Raw genomic sequence first — 17,822 nt, forward strand, 5'->3', positions numbered from 1 at the left:
TTAAAAGGCTTACAGATCCAATGCAATACATGGACTTTATCTGAACCTTGATTTTAAAAAAGCTGTAACTACAAAAAAAATTTTGAAACTGGCAAAATCTAAATATGGACTGAAGGTGGGATTAAGTTAATAAATTGCACTTAATTCTTTTGAGCATAATAATAGCATGATGATTACATTAAAAACTTTTTTGAAGTTTTTAAAGATACATGCTGAAATGTTTGTGTTTTGTTCTTTGATAAAATAATAGCATTCCTACGGATGGATGAAAAAGATTATCAAAATATTGATAATCGTTGGAACTTAATAGGTATCTGGGGACTTGTTATATTAGACACTCTACTTTGGGTATTGTTTGGAAGTTTTCATGAGTTTTTTTTTTTTTTAATGACCATTGCCTACACTAGACTTCTCCAAATTACAGAGAATTACATTTTCCTCATCTGGAGATCAGCCTTCCAGTGCCCTCAAAAATAAAAATCTAACACTAAGAAATAAAGATAAATTACCTTTTATGCTCCAGAAGTAGCTGTAATGAAACTATACTAAAGCCATGAAAAGTCTTCTTCAGATGACATTCAGATTTAACATACAGTTCTATAAGAATTGGTTGGTCTAGTTTCTGATTCCACATTAGGTCTAGTAAAGGAAGACTGCCAAAAATAGTTATAGAGACAGCAGGAAAAGTCACAGCTCACAGCCTGACATTTACAGGACAAAAGAGAAATGTACAAATGAGTTGGATCAACACTTCAACGGTGATAGATCATTGACTAATTCATCAATAATAAAAGTGTGAGCATTTATTTATCAGTTACCATTCTAATTCCCTTACTTATTTTAATGCTGTTAATCCACATGACAACCCACAGAAATTGGCACTGTTGTAATCTGCAGTTGACAGATAAAGAAGCTGGAGCACAGAGAGGTTAGGTAACTTGCCTAAGATCACACAGCAGAGGGCCTGTGCTTTTAACCACTTTCAGGGCCAGTTCATCAATAAAAGTTAAACAGAAGACAATGGGTGAAGCTTAACACATATCTACGTGAAATGAGAGTATGAAAGACAGCTTAGACATTTTTTCTATTGAAATTTGTTTAAAGAGGTTTTAAGATATCTAAACAGATAGACTGTCTATTTGGAAGTCTTTCTGAAGAAAGTATGATACGGTAGAAAGATCATGGACTCTGGAGTTAGAGACACCTGGGCTCAGAGTTGGGCTCCATCTTTAACCAGCTGTGAGATCTTAAGCAAGTTACTTGACCTCTCTGCTCCTTAGATTTCTCAGTTTTAAGGTGGAAGCAGTAATGCACAGCATTGTCATAGGGATCAAATGAGTTAATGGCTTATAATTTCAATTTATAAGTTCATATTCTTCCCTTATGAAAAAACCAGTGGTGCTGGATAAATGAGTTGGTACTTTATAATAGGCACAATCACTGAAATTACTAGAAGATGCATCCTAGAATGATCTTAAATAAACTGTCCTTATCCCAGAATTCAGACAAGTTAGCAGAGATGAGAGGACTGGTGGAGGGCCCCTTCAAAGGATGGTTACATGAAAGCCTACAATAATGTCTTATCTCCAGGAAAGGAAAACCAAGACATATGAGTTTGGTCCCAAGGAAATGAGCCAACATGGAAGGGAGGGGTGGGTCTGAGCAGAGCCTCTGTGCTGAGTTTGGGAAGTGGGAAGGGGAGGGACTCAGAACAAGGAAAGAGAATATTATACAAGATATTAGGATTTTTAAATTGAAGTATAGGTGATTTACAATATTGCATTAGTTTCAGGTGTATAGCATAGTAATTCAGGGTTTTTTGCAGATTATATCCCATTTTAGGTTAATACAAGATATTGGATATAATCCCCCTGTGCTATACAGTAAATCTTTGTTGCTTATTTTATGTGTAATATTTTGTATTTATTAATTCTGTACTCCTAATTTGTCCCTCTCCCCTTTGGTAACTATAAGTTTCTTTATCTGTGAGTCTATTTCTGCTTTGTGTATAGATTTGAATAATTTTTTAAATTACACATACAAGTGATATCTTATAGTATTTGTCTTTCTGACTTATTTCACCAAGTATTTTATTCTCTTTTATGGCTAAGTAATATTCCATTGTAGTGTGTGTGTGTGTGTGTATCTATATATATATATACATACATATATACACACACTCCAGCTTCTTAAGCCAATCATCTGTTGATGGGCACTTAGGTTGTTTCCTTGTCTTGGCTATTGTAAATAGTGTTGCTATGAACTTTGGGTTGCATGTATCTTTTCAAATTACAGTTTTTAGAAGGACTCAGTTGTGGAATTCCAATTACAGATTAGGCATATATTGAAGGGGACACTTGCAAGTTGCAGCAGGTCTTCATAAGCCCAGGCCTTAGTAATGGGTACCCATTAATAACACTGCTCTTGGCATTAAGACAGCTAACACTTAATGAGCCAGCTTTCTTTTGTCCAGTTCTCAGGCCCATGGTGCACATGTCAGGCTTCCTCCTAGGCCTGTCTGCTCTGTCCGCAGTTCAAAACAAGAAACTTTTCTTGGAACTGTGGACCAGCAGTATATGCACGGGCAATTCAGCTTCTTTTGTAAGGCTTTCAAAGCAGCACTGAAAGGCCTCAGGAGGATCTTCACACGCACACAGGCAGTTCTGAAAGAACCTTTAGACACGCTGACCAGGGCTGACCCCTGCAAGGCAGCAGGAGGAGCAGTGGGAACCTGCTCTGGGCCAGGCATTGGGTGATGTGCCCAGGCCAGGATAAGGACCCAGCCAGCTGGACAGTGACTCTAAGAACCAGGCTTCATGGGCTTCCCTGGTGGCGCAGTGGTTGAGAGTCCACCTGCCAATGCAGGGGACACGGGTTCGTGCCCTGGTACGGGAAGATCCCACATGCCACGGAGAGGCTGGGCCCATGAGCCATGGCCACTGAGCCTGCGCGTCCGGAGCCTGTGCTCCGCAATGGAGAGGCCAAGAACCAGGCTTCATAGGCACTAAAACATGACTGGAATTCGTATTTTTCAGTATGGAGCTACACATCAAGTCTGAGCATGGGACTTTTTATATGTTAACATAAATTAATGCCATTTCTACTGACATCATGCCCTCAATATTTGCTAACTTGATGGGATATTATTTATAAAAGCAAAAAAGACATTGGAAGAATCTAAATACTCGTCAGTAAAAAAAAAGTGGTGAAGAAAATGTGGAATATTCTTACGATGGAATATTTTGGTTATACAAAGAATGGACTAGATCTAAATTTATCAACAGACTAATCACAAAAAAATATAAGAATGAAAGAAGGGTAGAATATGCCCCCTATATAATTTATGTAAATGTTAAAATAGAATGCCCATAAATATATATTTGTATGTATAAAATATAAACATAGACTGAAAGAGTATATAATGTGTGCAAACTTATAATTTGTGCATCCTGGGAAGGAACAGGAGAATCAGCCTGGATTTGCAGGTCAAAGGGGAATTCAACTTTATCTGCTATGTTTTATTTCTTTTATTTAGAAAATGTCTATTGGAAATAAATGGAGTCGGTAAGACTAGAGGTAAAAGGAACTACGCTTAAGTACTGTACTCTTGTCAATAACACCATTTCCTACAGGGATGGAGGCTCAAAATTCTGGTACTGCTATCAGGTATACTGGAATTGAACAACTAAGTAAATGAATGGCAGATGGTGGGATCCAGGTTTCTCCCAGCTGGATTCGAAAAGTACAGATCAGCAAGGGGAAGTGGCTAGAATAATCCATGTGTTAAGGGGTTAGAGTTGGACATGTTAGTTATGAAGTTTATGGAGAACTCACATTTAATTTTAAAATAGATTTAAGTATACGATTAACAACTTGATATGGAGCACAGATGGTTACCTATGGGAATATTTATTGATATGTGTATATACACAGGTTAGCACACACACATATAATTCTGAGAGGGCGTAAAAGAAATGGACTGCAGTGGCAGCAACCGCATCGAGCACCCAGATCTTGGTTTCTAATTCCATTCTCCAATAAAAGGAACAGGGGCTCCTTGGAGAAATGGGTGATTCTGAGAGGGGAGCAGAATATACACAAGCTAAGCCTGGAGCATCTTATGCCAGAAAGTTAGTAGTTCTTAAAAAATAAAAATTGCCACAATGATGGGGGCATGTTAAAGGGACCCAGGAGCGAAGTGAAAGAGCTTCCAAAAGGCCAAAGCTGGAAAAATTTGAGCAACAAAATAAAGTAGCATTGGAATATAACCCAAAGTATAAAATAGCCACGACTCCCTACTGATATAAAAAAGTAATTGGATAAATTACTAAATTCTGTGCACAATACCAAATGAGGTAGATTATGTGAATTTTGTAGACACTCCACCCTAAAGGAGGGGAGCATAACTCTCACCCCTTAAGAGTGGGCTACACATGGTGACTTCCTTCTAAAGAGTACAGTATGGAAATGGGGCTTGGGAGGTAACCTTACAGTAGAGAAACCCAACAAATACTATTTCAGCCTCATTAATATAAGGAAAATAGCACTTCTGTGATCTTTCTCCCCCAAACCCCTAACTCCAGTCTAATAATGAGAAAAATATCAAACAAATTCCAATAGGGCACATCCTACAAAATACGTGACTAATACTCCTCAAAAGGATCAGGGTCATCAAAAACAAAGAAAACCTTAGAAAATGTTACACACCCAAGAGGAGCCTAAGGAGAAATGACAACTAAATGTAATACGGCATCCTGGAACAGGAAAGACATTGCATTAAGTCAAAACTAAGGAAATCTGAATACACTATGTGTTTTAACTCATAAAATGTACCAATATTGGTCCAATAATTGTAACAAATGTACCGTACTAAAGGAAGATGTTAAAATCAGGGAAAACTGAGGGAGAGTGGTGGTATATGGAAACTTCCAGTACTCTGCTTGATTTGTCTGTAGGTCTAAAACTGTTCTAAAAAATAATCTATTAATTTTTAAAAAATCACTTGAAAATATGACCAAATGTTGAGTTTTCAAGCTGAGCTGTGGGGACAGTTATTTTCTACTTCATATGTTTCTCTATTTTTTAATTTCTCAGAATTAGAAAACTAGAAATTGAGAATTCTGTCCCATTATGTGAATTAGTGATTATGGTGGGCAATTTTACTCTGTTTTGTCTATATTAACACTGATAAAAGTCACTTATGGAATAAGGCCAAGATATAAGCTAAAAATTGCTGAACTTCTTTGTACACAACTCTTTATATAAGTAGTAGGATGGATTTCTAAAAGTGGAATTTTATACCTACTGCCAAATTACATACTTAGCAAGGTTCTACCCATTTTTACTGGCACCCTGTGTCTGAGTGCCCATTTAATTACTGCCCAGACACCACTAAGTATTATTATTTTTCTCTATCAGTTTGATAAGCAAAAAAGATCTGATCACATGTGTTTACATTTGCAGTTCTATGAGTATTAATAGAGTTGAGCATTATTATCTTTCATGCTTACTGGCATTCGTTCTTCTGCTTCTATGAATTATCTGTCCATGTGCTTTGTCCATTTTCCATTGCTTTACAGAGCTCTGTACAAATGTTTGGAATATTACTGTTCTCTCCTTTCTGGTCTTCTATGACACCATTCCATACTTCCTCCTCCTGCTTCTGTGCCCACACAAAGGTTGGTGGTCCTGTGCTTTTTCCACTCTTATTCCTTCTTGAACTATCTAATCCATACAGAACCCTGACCACTCTTCCACAATGAAATCTCAAAAGGAGTAGGGACCATGACTGTCTTGTTAGCATCACCAACTGTCCTACCTTGCCTAGGAATGAGGGGGCTCCTGGGACTTTCAGTGCTCAGACTGGGACAGTCCTGAGCAAACCGAAATGGTCAGTCACCCTGTGAGTCAGATGCTCTTTAAAAGGAATCCTTGCACAGTTCTCAGTTTCATAAGGCAACTGTTTGAGGTTAGGGTTGTAACTTGTATTGATACTTTGGAACTGATTAAATGAACTGCAAATCCCAGAACGGTTCCATTCCCTGCAGTTCTGTTACCCAAGCCTTTTCACCCTTTTGGTCGCTTCCTTTGCTCCAGTGTTTCTAGAGAATTGTCGACCTAAATAAAAGGGTAAAATGAGGCAAGCTCAAAATTGTAAAAAGGTGAGTTTGTTCCGAGAATAGCAGGAGAACTGCAATTCGAGACACACAAACTGTAACAAACTACAGGTGAGTCCACTGAGGGTTGGAGGGAGGCTGTCTTTATGGGCAGGGAATGTAAAAAGGGCAGAGTTCAGTGAGAGTCTATTAAAGTCAAAAACAAACGGAGACCGGCTTTGAAAATTCCCTAAGCAGACAAAAACCATTCCAGTCATACAAAGCTCAATTCAGCTTATTTTGCGAAACCAGCCCCACGTGGGTCATTTCTTGTTCATACCTCTGGAAACCATAAGCCTAATTTCCCAGGGTTGATATGAGGCAATCCCTGACCGACTCCCTATCATTTAAGAAAATTCCAATATTATCAGTTTTCTGTCAATCAGGCTTTTACAAGAAAACAGTTTCTCAGTCCTTAAGATTTGTTTTCCCAAGGACACACGTGTGAGATTTTACATTTTATATCCTCTGGTTCCATTTTAGATTGAAATTCTTTCACAGAATAATAGCTGTGCTCAGTATTTTCCAGGTAATGAAACTTTGTTACAGAGAAAAGCACATTGCAGTAAGTGAAAGGTAGCAGAATTACTATTGATATAAGTAAATGTCATTGATATAATATTATTGATATCAGTTAAATTCAGCAGTGGGTTTTAGCATGTAAATTTAACAGCCACAGTTAAACCATGAATATCAGTTTTAAGAAAAATGGTAAAATTATCATTTATATGAGCTGAGACTCTCAAAGAAGCTAGATAGAAGCATTAACTTACCCTGTTGTACAGTAAATGAAACTAGTAAGTCACTTAATCTATGACTTTACCCCCTCAGTACACTTTAGGATGAATTACCAAAGATGCCAGATCTTATGTTAACAAAAACCACTTCATTTTGTTCATCTTTATGCTTGTACTAATCAGCTCAGGCTGCCATAACAAAATGCCATAGAATGGGTGGCTTAAACAACATAAACTTATTTTCTCACAGTTCTGGAGTTTGGAATTCCGAGATCAAGGTGCCAGCATGGTCTGGTTGCGGTGAGGACGCTCTTCTTGGCTTGAAGACAGCTGCCTTCTGTCTGTGCTCTTGTTTGGCGAAAGGGGCTCTGGTCTCCCTTCCTCCTCTTATAAGGGCACCAGTTCTACTGGATTAAGGCTCCACCCTCATGACTTCACTTAACCTTAATCACCTCCTTAAAGGCCCTATCTCATTCACATGGGGGGTTAGGTCTTCAACATATGAATTTGGGAGGACACTTGTAGTCCATAGTAATGCTAATCTTTTTCAGAAGAGTTGAATTTAAACAGCTCAAACCTGGTTATTAACACACCAATAATAATACAAATTGCTTCATTTTTTAACATTTCTATTTTATGTGTGGGTTGTCAGCTCCCCCTGAAGCCTTGCCTGTGTTCCCTGTAAAGGTTAACTCCACGCCTCTGTTGCTCTTCTAGGCCGCTAACTCAGTGAACCCAGGTTAATTCGTTTAAGCCTTTTTATCTCCACCCTGGAAAGTGGTGGAGTTTGTTCTTATCTCACCACATAGTCTCACCTTCCTACCACCTGTAAACAACCATTTACCCATTCTTTCCTGCTTTCTATCTTGTTTCTCTTTCTTCAGTCAAGAGATGTTTCCCTTCTCTATCCATCCAGCTGTACTTCTCAGTATTTATTTCTATTACATGTATGTATGCTTGAGTGTGCTGAGTATGTATGTTTCTCCATAAACTATGTTTAAGTAAAGTAGTGATACCTTACCCCGCTTATATTGCCAAGTGCTTTACATTTCACAGAGTGTTTTCACCTAGAGTAACTATTTGATCCTCACAAGAAACCAGAGTAGATGTGTGACCAGATAAATACACAAGGGTAAAATATTATCTCCGTTTACAGGTGTGAAAGCTGACATTTTATACTTAAAAAATTTTTAAATCAGTTGTGAAGATGTTTCTTGACTTTGGAAAAACATTGAGAAAATAACACTAAGTATGTGAAGCAGGTTCAGCTGACTCTCGGAATGGTGGAAAAACATTGAGAAGATAACACTAAGTATGTGAAGCAGATTCAGCTGACTCTCGGAATGGTTTAATTGGTCCTACTCTGCAACAGAGCACTGACTGTAAAGGTTGGCTGTGAGCTCCAGGGAATACATCACAACCATCTTTGTCTCTCCACCCAATGTCAGATGAAAAGAATGACAACACCCAGGGCCATAACACTGAACAGTCCTCGTGAACAGTGCCTTCCGGAAGTATGCAGCACACAGCTTGCACAGACATGCATGGTGGCCCGGCCAGGGGCACTGGCTAGCAGAGACATCACAAGTAAGCCGTCTGCAGGCACCTCAGGAGGGAGCATAGCACAATAACTTGATGAAGTAGAAAGAATGAGGTTTTTGAAAGCCCCATATTCAAGTGCTAGTATTTCCATGTCTTCTTAGAGAAGTGGTCTGGGCAAGCCAGGTGAGGTCTGTGAGCTTTGGTGTTCTCTTCTGCAACTCTCCCTATTTCACAGACTTGTGAACATTAAATGAGATCATGTACAAGAGAAAATTGTATATATGAGTGTGGATTTTATTTTAATAAATAAAAGAGAAGCTTATAGAAAGGAAGGAATAGTTCCACCTGCCTTGTATTAGTGACTGGGTGGGAGGGAACAGGGCCTTTACAGAGTATGTGCTTCAGCTTGTTATAGCACCAGTGGTGGGGCGGGGAGGGTGATAGAGTCTCTCCCTTCCAGCTTCCCCATGAGTGATGGCTCATCAACAGCAGTCCAGGGTGCACTTGCCCACCTGCCAATGAAGCCTAGCCTCCATAACCCCAGAAAGACTGCCCTCACCTGTCTTTCCTGATATCTCACAACAGAGTAAAAGCAAAGACTTACTGAGATCACCAACACCATCGAGAATACATCAACCTCTCCGCTCTGTTTGCTGCAAGAAAAACTGCATTAGCATCAGACTCAGACCCCAAAGATTCTCAATTGCAAGCCCAGGCAGAACTAATTGCACATAAAGAGCTGGGGGCTGGGGGCAGTGGAGGGCAGGGGAAAGAATCAGTGTTTGCAGTGGGGAAGGAAAATCAATTGAGGGGAAACATAATGTTATCTCTAAGCCTTTGAAAGCAGTGGCTTAGATGTATCTGTATCAGTGGCTCAGATGTATCAGATGTATCTATAAAGAAGGAAAGGATGATACAAAGAGTAGAGAGTCCTTTTACATTTAAGTTCTCAGTTATAAGGAAATCAATAGTTCAGAAAGTATTTCTTTTTTAAAAAATTGAGGTGAAATTCATATAGCATAAAATTAAGCTCTATAAAGTGAACAATTCAGTGGCATTAGTACATTAACAACACTATGCAACCACCACCTCTATCTAGTTCCAAAGCATCTGGAAGTATTTCATATGCCAGAATTTTATACACGGACACTACTGTTAAAAACAGTAGAAATTTTTCTTAGACTTTTCAACCATTTGGGCTTAACTCCAAGATTGTATTTGAGTACTCAGTTGGATTGTTGCTTCTTGCCTGACTACTATTGTATATCTTCAGTGTTTCAGGATGGGCCAAATTAAATGTGTTTTTACTTAGGTGGGTGGGAGAGGCAATGATAGATTTCTACAGACAAGAGAAATCCCATATGTTTATGTTCATACGTGTATTGACAGCATGAGTAAACAATTCAATGAAAAGTTGAAAATTATTTCAGCCACATGCATTTCTTCCATACAGGGTCACACAAGCAGACTGATCAATGGTATAACTAATAAACATGGACCTCAATGCAAAACCAAATATAGTCCCTCAACTCTCCATCAAGTTTCTCCAGAAACTGGCAAAGCTGTTTTAACCAAGCAAAAAAAAAAAAAAAAAAAAAATGATCTTCTTGAATACTGGGGTCAGAAGGATGTAGAAAATCTGATTCTTCTTCAGTTATGGGAGTGAATATTCTACGACAGTGAACAGAAAAGAATGCTTTCTTATACATAGCTTCTGTAGCTGCCCTAGGCTCGCATACTCCCCATGGCTCCAGGGCTAAGGAATAGTCTGATTAGAAAACCAAGACTGGACCTCCATCTTGCCACCTCCACTTTTACTGCTAGCGTTTTAGACTTGGTCCTGCATCTCTACCCCTGCTCTGAGCCACTGACCATAGGAGCTGGACTTTGCAACTGAATTGACTGTTGCCAGCCCTGGCAGATACAGCCATGCCTTGTGTGTTACCTTATAACTGTAGACACATAGAACCCCAAAAAAAGTCTTCCTGAAAAATGTGGTAGCAAATTTCCCTTTTGCTGTTACTCTCTCTGCTATTTCTCAAATAGCAAGGTAAGATTGAGACAGAATCCTATTTTGGACTCCTGGAAAGTAACTGCTTCGTGAGTTATAAGCATTCCACCCAAAGGAAGAATCAACAGAGAGAAGGAGAAGGCTTGGGGAGAACAATCCAATAAGTAACTTTAAGCCTATCTCACATTATTACTTTTCTGAAGTTCTGTATTGCTTTTTATACAGTAGGCGCTCAATATAATTTGTTATTTGAATTGGATGAGGATATTTTTTCTTCTTTAATAATCTCTACTCTAAGGAACATTTTGCCTTACTATACTGATGAAATAATTCTAGTATTTGGTGTCAGCTGTCAACTCAAATAATTATTTTTAAAGAGTCTTCGATTTTTTGTAATGATCTGCTGTGTTCTCTGTCCTGTCCCTTTGGTGCTTGCTAACCATTACTCATGAGACCACATATGCATTGCCCATAGCAAATTCTAGATTCATTTGTAACCGCATTTTAAAACCCAGATTCCTGGGCTCCCCAAGCACTGTGGTCCTTCGGTCAGAGAAGGGATCTTGTAGCTTATATTTTAATAAACACCCTGGGTGATCCAGGTGCATGTCATCATGAAGCACATTTCAGAAACTGATCCGTAAATTTGATCCTGCCCTAGACTCTGAGACCAGCTTTATTTAGAGCAAAGCAAAGACGGAGAACCAACAGTAAATTGCTAATACAGAGATGATGGTCCTTTCCTGGGACATGACCTTGTTTCACTAGTCGCTATTTTGTCCTCTTTCCCACTTCATGCCTGAAATACAACTGGTGTTGCCCTGGATCTTGGTTGCTGGGTCCATCATATTCCTGGGCTTCACTGGCTGTCGACGAAGAATTGTCAATTACTAAATCCCATATTTAATGTTTTGCCTGTTCACCAAGTCCTTCACCCAGTGGCCAAACTCCACTGTTTGCCTTTGGGGATTCCTCCAAAAAGTCCAACTTCTACTGCTTAGAAGTCTACTTAGTCCCTTCCCTGCCCAGGTAGGTTTGCTGGATAATTCTTCCCAGTACTAAAACCTCACTCTTCATGACAGATTTTTCTTTTTAATTTTAATTTTATTTTTTAATTTTATTTTTTGACTGTGTTGGGTCTTCGTTGCTGCACGCGGGCTTTCTCTAGTTGCGGCGAGCGGGGGCTACTCTTCACTGAGGTGCTCGGGCTTCTCATTGCGGTGGCTTCTCTTGTTGTGGAGCACGGGCCCTAGAGCGTGCAGGCTTCAGTAGTTGTGGCACACGGGTTCAGTAGTTGTGGCTCTTGGGCTCCAGAGTGCAGGCTCAGTAGTTGTGGCACATGGGCTTAGTTGCTCCATGGCATGTGGGGTCTTCCTGGACCAGGGATCGAACCCAAGTCCCCTGCACTGGCAGGCAGATTCTTAACCACTGCGCCACCAGGGAAGTCCCCATGAGAGATATTTCTGACTGAGGGTGCTGACTATCCTTATCCAGAGTTAGCCAAGATGAATAGGATAGTCACCAAGCTGCCTGCCCTTAAAAAGATCATCTCCCTCTGTATCTGTGGTAGAGTAAGAGGGCATGTCTGCTCATTTACCCAAGTTTAACATGAGAGATTTTAGAAAAGGAATTGTTAAGTGAAAAACAACTCTAAATAATATTATTTTTGTTGCATACAGCCTGTTGTCAAGAATAGCCCAAAACAAATGCAGATTAAAATAAACGTGCTCTAGGACTGCCGTGGTAGTGCAGTGGTTGAGAATCCGCCTGCCAACGCAGGGGGCACGGCTTTGAGCCCTGGTCTGGGAAGATCCCACATGCCACGGAGCAACTAAGCTCATGAGCCACAACTACTGAGCCTGCGCTCTAGAACCCGCGAGCCACAACTACTGAGCCCACGCACCACAACTACTGAAGCCCGTGCTCCGCAACAAGAGAAGCCACTGCAATGAGAAGCCTGTGCACTGCAACGAAGAGTAGGCCCCGCTCGCCGCAACTAGAGAGAAAGCCTGCACACAGCAAAGAAGACCCAATGCGGCCAATAACTAAATAAATAAATGTTTAAAAAATAAAAATACAATAAAAGTGCTCTTAATTGGCATTTAGGGCTGAAGTGAAGGTTGCTGACAAAACTGGTACTTTCCCAAATTGTTACTCTACCTGCGGAGATCTGAAATATTATCTCTGAATATAAGAAGAAGTTTCAAATAAGAATAGTACAAACACTAAGGATTTCTTTCTCTGTCTTGGTTCATTCATTTATTCAACAAATATGTTTTTTAATATTTTCTATATGCTAGGAATAAACAGTTCTGGCCTCTGCCTTCATGGGGCTTACCATCTTGTTTAGGTCACGAATTTATTTTGGAAACAGGTCTACCCAGGACTTTTATTCCCTCACCTGACTATGTGAGATGAAAAGAACACTGTGGGTTGCAGAGGTAGTAAGAAATGCCCCTAAGGAAGCCAAACCACAATTCTCCTTCCAACGGATACACAAGGCTGGAAGTTTATGGTAAAGGTGCTAGTCAACAGGAGGAAAGGATGAAGATGCCCACAAGTTAAATAGAAATCTTCCCATGGATACTATAAAGCAGACCAACTTGCCTTGGATAGTATAGATCTTTGTTAGAGTTCTGTATGTTCCTTCCTTGTTTCTACTAGATAAGACATGGAAGATTAATTGAAATACCACCTGCTATATGAGCTAATATTTTTGTTAGCTTAAGTCAGTGGTTCAGGCACCAGGAGAGCTTACTAAAACAGAGATTCCTCAGTCCTATGACCAGAGTTTCTGATTCAGAAGGTCTGGGGATGGGCCTGAGAACTTGCAAGCCTAACAAATTCCCAGGTAACACAGATGCTGCTGGTCTGAGGACCACATTTTTAGAACATGGGCTTAAGCAAACACTTAGAGGAGCCTTGAAAATGTTGCTCCACAAACGAGGATAGACAGCATCATCGGGTTTAAAAATTTTAAATACCTGTTGGTTATCTCACTACAAAATAATACATATGTATTGCAAAAAACAGTTTTAATAAAAAAGCAATAAATTCATAAAACAACCAAAGTAAATTCAAAACCATCCACCGAAAGATAGCCATGAGTAAACTTGCTGTGTATTCTTATAAAATCTCTATGTGTATGTTTATGTCTACAAATATATACGATCTCTCTCATATATATATAAGATATATATACAACATTGAATTCATCTTATATGTACTGTTTTGTAACTTACCTTTTCACTTAACAGTATATTATAAACATCCTTCTGCATCAATACAGTTCTAAAACATAATTTGGCACATCCTTTGAATAGAGGTACCAAAATATATATAAATGTATTTAAATGTTCCCACTTGCTGGACACTTAGGTTTAACCCTTTTCTGTTCAAACAGCCTCAGCATAAATATGCTAAGTCATTTTGTACATCCTTAATTATTTTCTAAGGACAGATTTCCAGAAGAAAAATTGCCAAAACTCATGTATGTTAAGTCTTTTAGTACATATCGCCAGACTGCCCTTCAGAGAAATATTGGATCGATTTACACAACCATCAGCTGTATAGAGGTATTTTCTCACATGTCCACATGACACTGAGCATGTGTTTTCCTTTGCCAGTTCAATAGGGAGAAAATGATACCTTGTTTATATTTTGAATTTTTTCCAGTTACCAGTGGAAACTTTATGTGATTTATAGTGACATCACATTCAGCGATCTCATACTTCTTTCACTTGTAGCTGTGTAAATCTGGGGCTTAGAATCAGACTATAAACTCTATACAAGGCAATTTTTTTTTTGTTTGTGAGTTTACATGTTTGATATTTCATAGAGTCCAGCATGTCATTTTTCTTTGTTACAAACAAACAAACAAAATTTCAAAATAGACAACCTTTGTTAGGTTACGTAAACTTTGGGAAATTTTCTTTGCTACAAAATTCTGTATTTTTGATTTGTCTAATATGATATGCAATCTCAGTATGTGAATTTATTATACTACGATATAAATGGACTAATTTTACTTATGAAATAATCCATGTGAAAACGTATCCAGTGTGATTACAAGAGACAATGGATAGAACAAAGTATCTTCTTATCTATTTATTAATATTTATTGAGTGGCCATATGATATGAATACTGAAATGGACTTTCTTGGTGATACACTAAACTGAACTTTCTCGGTGATACACAGGGACTGTTAGGTGAAAAATATGGGAACATCCGAATCCCTGGAGAAGTTGAAGCGTCAGAGTTTGAAATGATTTTGGATGCTGCCATAGAGGCGAAGCTGGAGACCAAGTTACTGGAAGAGTGGTACTGTCGGGACGAGAACGCGGTGCCAGCAGCTTATTACCTCAGACCCAAATCGGAAATGCTGAAAAGCAATAAAAATGCAGTAAGCTATCTTTCTCTCCGAAGTATGTCTCTCTCCATGACTTTAAACAGTTTATGTCACCCAGGGGTAGTTTTCGCCACAGAAAAGGCACAGTAGACAGAAAATTATTCTGCCCTGGACCCTAAATTTCCTTTTAACAACTAAATCCAAAGCTAAGAAATCTTCTAATTTTTAATCCACCTTTCTTTTTTGGCATCTCAGACTTTCCTGCTGGGGTCTTTTCCTTCTTCATGAAGTATATCTCTTAGAAGTTCCATTAATAGAGGTCTATTAGTGATAAATTCTGTTTATCTGAAAATATTTGATTTTTCTCATTTCGCTATAACGTGTCTATATATATTCTGACTGGTGTATGTTGTGCTTCCTACATTTGTGAATTCATGCATTCTGTCAGTTTTGGAAATTTCTCAGCCATCATCTCATCAAATAATGTCCCTGCTCTATTCCTTTTGTTCTTTCCTTTGTGGTCTTTAATTAGATGTACAATAGATTGCCTCAGTCTATTCTCCACATCTCTTTTTTAAATTTGTTTAACTTTTGCTTTTTATTTTTTTTAATTTTATTGAAGTATAGTTGATTTACAATGTGTTAATTTCTGCTGGACAGTAGTGTGATTCAGTTATACATATACATACATTCTTTTTCATTTTCTTTTCCATTATGGTTCATCACAAGATATTGAATATAGTTCCCTGTGCTTTACAGTAGGACCTTGTTGTTTATCCATTCTATATATAATAATTTGTACCTGTATCCTCCATGTCTCTTAATTGTCTTTTATGTTGTCAATTTCCTTATCTTTCTGTGCTGCTGTCCAGAAAATTATTTTAGATCTTTCATCCAGTTCATCAATTTTCTTCTTCAGCTGTGTCCACTCTGTTCATGCTTGAGTTTTCAAGTTCAAGAGTTATATTTTTAATTTGTGAATGATTTTTTTTGGGGGGGGGTCTTTTAAAAATCTGCCTAGCTGTTTTTTATAGTCTCTAGTTTTTTAATTCAGTATGTTCCTTTAACATTTCATACATTGTTAATTTATAGTCTTGTGCCTTATGTAGAATCTTGCAGTGAGGTTGAGTCATGCATGAATATGATGGAAACATTAGCATTGTCTCTTCTCCAACTTGGTTCCCAAATGTATCAATCATGTGTCCCCCGAAACTGAATGAAGGAGGTAGAGAAAATGGGTGGGACTATTCATTGCACAGACATTTTAGAGATTAAAAGAAGGCATAGCTATCTATCCCTCTTCCAAAGAGAACATCCTTGATACATTCAGCACCCAGGCAGCTCTGAGAGGAGAAGAGCCGTGGGTTAGCAACAGCTCTTCATTTAAGGACCCTGTGTCCATACTCCAATATAAAATAAAAAGTTAAAAAAAAAAAAAGAACCCTGCGTCTTTGTCATTCTGACATTTAGCATAAAGCATGCTCTCCATGCAAAATGAAATCATGTCAGATTCCTCGATTTTTCTTCTTCTTCTTCACATGCATTTTTCAAAGTAATTGTCTGCAAGACTATGGAGATGAATATTGGGGTAAACCCCAAACCATTCTCTTAGGTAAATATGCCAGAAGTAAAGGTAGTAGCTGGTAAAGCAGATATCAAGAAACATGATACCTCAAGAAATCAGTTTTACAAAGTTGTAAAACTTACACATATACTACTATTTAATTGGCTTTAGTTGTTCCTTCTTCATTTGATTCCATGATCGTCTAGGGAAACTTCAATTATTCTCTAAACCCCACATGATATTTCTGCATAAACTGTTGTTAAGTAAATGAATGCTTGAATAAGATTATCAGCAAGACTCTATAAATGTTACTTTCTTGGTAGGTACTCTTATTTTATTTCCTAAAGGATCATAAAAATAAATGAGGAAGAGGGCTTCCCCGGTGGCGCAGTGGTTGAGAGTCCGCCTGCCGGTGCAGGAGACACGGGTTCGTGCCCCGGTCCGGGAAGATCCCACATGCCGCAGAGCGGCTGGGCCCGTGAGCCATGGCCGCTGAGCCTGTGCGTCCGGAGCCTGTGCTCTGCAACGGGAGAGGCCACAACAGTGAGAGGCCCACGTACAGCAAAAAAATAATAATAAATAAATAAATAAATGAGGAAGAAACAACTAAAGACAATTAAATAGTAACATGAGTACTTTCCCTTTAACTGTCTCTCCTCTTTAGAGGGTAGTGAAGATATGATTTTGTTATGACATGTGTATCAAAACTCAAGCAGCAAATACATGGTATATTAAGAAATCCCGACAAACAAATCCTGTTTGGATTCACACCGTTGTGTCACCTGGGCAAGTTCACATCACTTTCAGGGTACTGGGGAGAGGAAATGAGATACTCACTGTTAGGCACCTATTATGATAAGGCAAAGAGTAGACTTTCAAATAACAATAGTTCTCTTGCTCTTAAAGACTGGGTCTTCTATGATGATTTTAAGACCAATATCTCACTTTTACAATTCCATAGGTGCAGCCCCCTGCCAATGCTGAGAATGAGAAGACCTGGCAAGAGATATCAGATGAGATCAAGAAGGTATTTAAGGTTGCTGTAAAACTGTTATATGAAAAGAGGAAAATGAAACACAGCCAAGCCAAGAGGTACCTGTTCTCAGGTAATTTTTATGCATCTTCAGTAAACTGAGGAATAGATAAATAATAGATACATTCGCCGCTTCCCTTTTATGGTTCTGCAAATTTAGTTGTATTTACTGCCCGATGAAATTTAATTTTTCTACATGTTTCCACCTCCTGGGGAGGCAGGTATTCTTTTTATTCAAAGATAAGCCTTTACTTAACTTGAGGAATTCTCCAAAAATGTGACTTTAAAAGAACACAGAGGAGGCTGGATATAATAGACCAGACTCTGCCACTGTTTCTCAGTTGAGCTGCTCATTCATTCACTCAGCAAACACTTATTGAGTGCATACCATATGCCAGGCACTGGGACTACAACAATGACAAAGCAGGCAA

At 38.7% G+C, this 17,822-nt stretch overlaps 1 protein-coding gene across 1 annotated transcript in view; it reads left to right on the forward strand.

Annotated features, from left to right (window-relative positions):
• NWD2 (NACHT and WD repeat domain containing 2) overlaps window positions 1-17,822 on the forward strand; it is a 205,231-nt gene that overhangs the window by 171,431 nt on the left and 15,978 nt on the right. The window contains exons 4-5 of the mRNA XM_030881012.2: window positions 14,645-14,848; window positions 17,320-17,464. Of these exons, the coding sequence (XP_030736872.2) occupies window positions 14,645-14,848; window positions 17,320-17,464 (349 nt within the window). The remainder of the gene's footprint in view (window positions 1-14,644; window positions 14,849-17,319; window positions 17,465-17,822) is intronic.

This window comes from Globicephala melas, chromosome 5, assembly GCF_963455315.2.
Source record: "Globicephala melas chromosome 5, mGloMel1.2, whole genome shotgun sequence".
In the NCBI taxonomy this organism is placed as follows: domain Eukaryota; kingdom Metazoa; phylum Chordata; class Mammalia; order Artiodactyla; family Delphinidae; genus Globicephala; species Globicephala melas.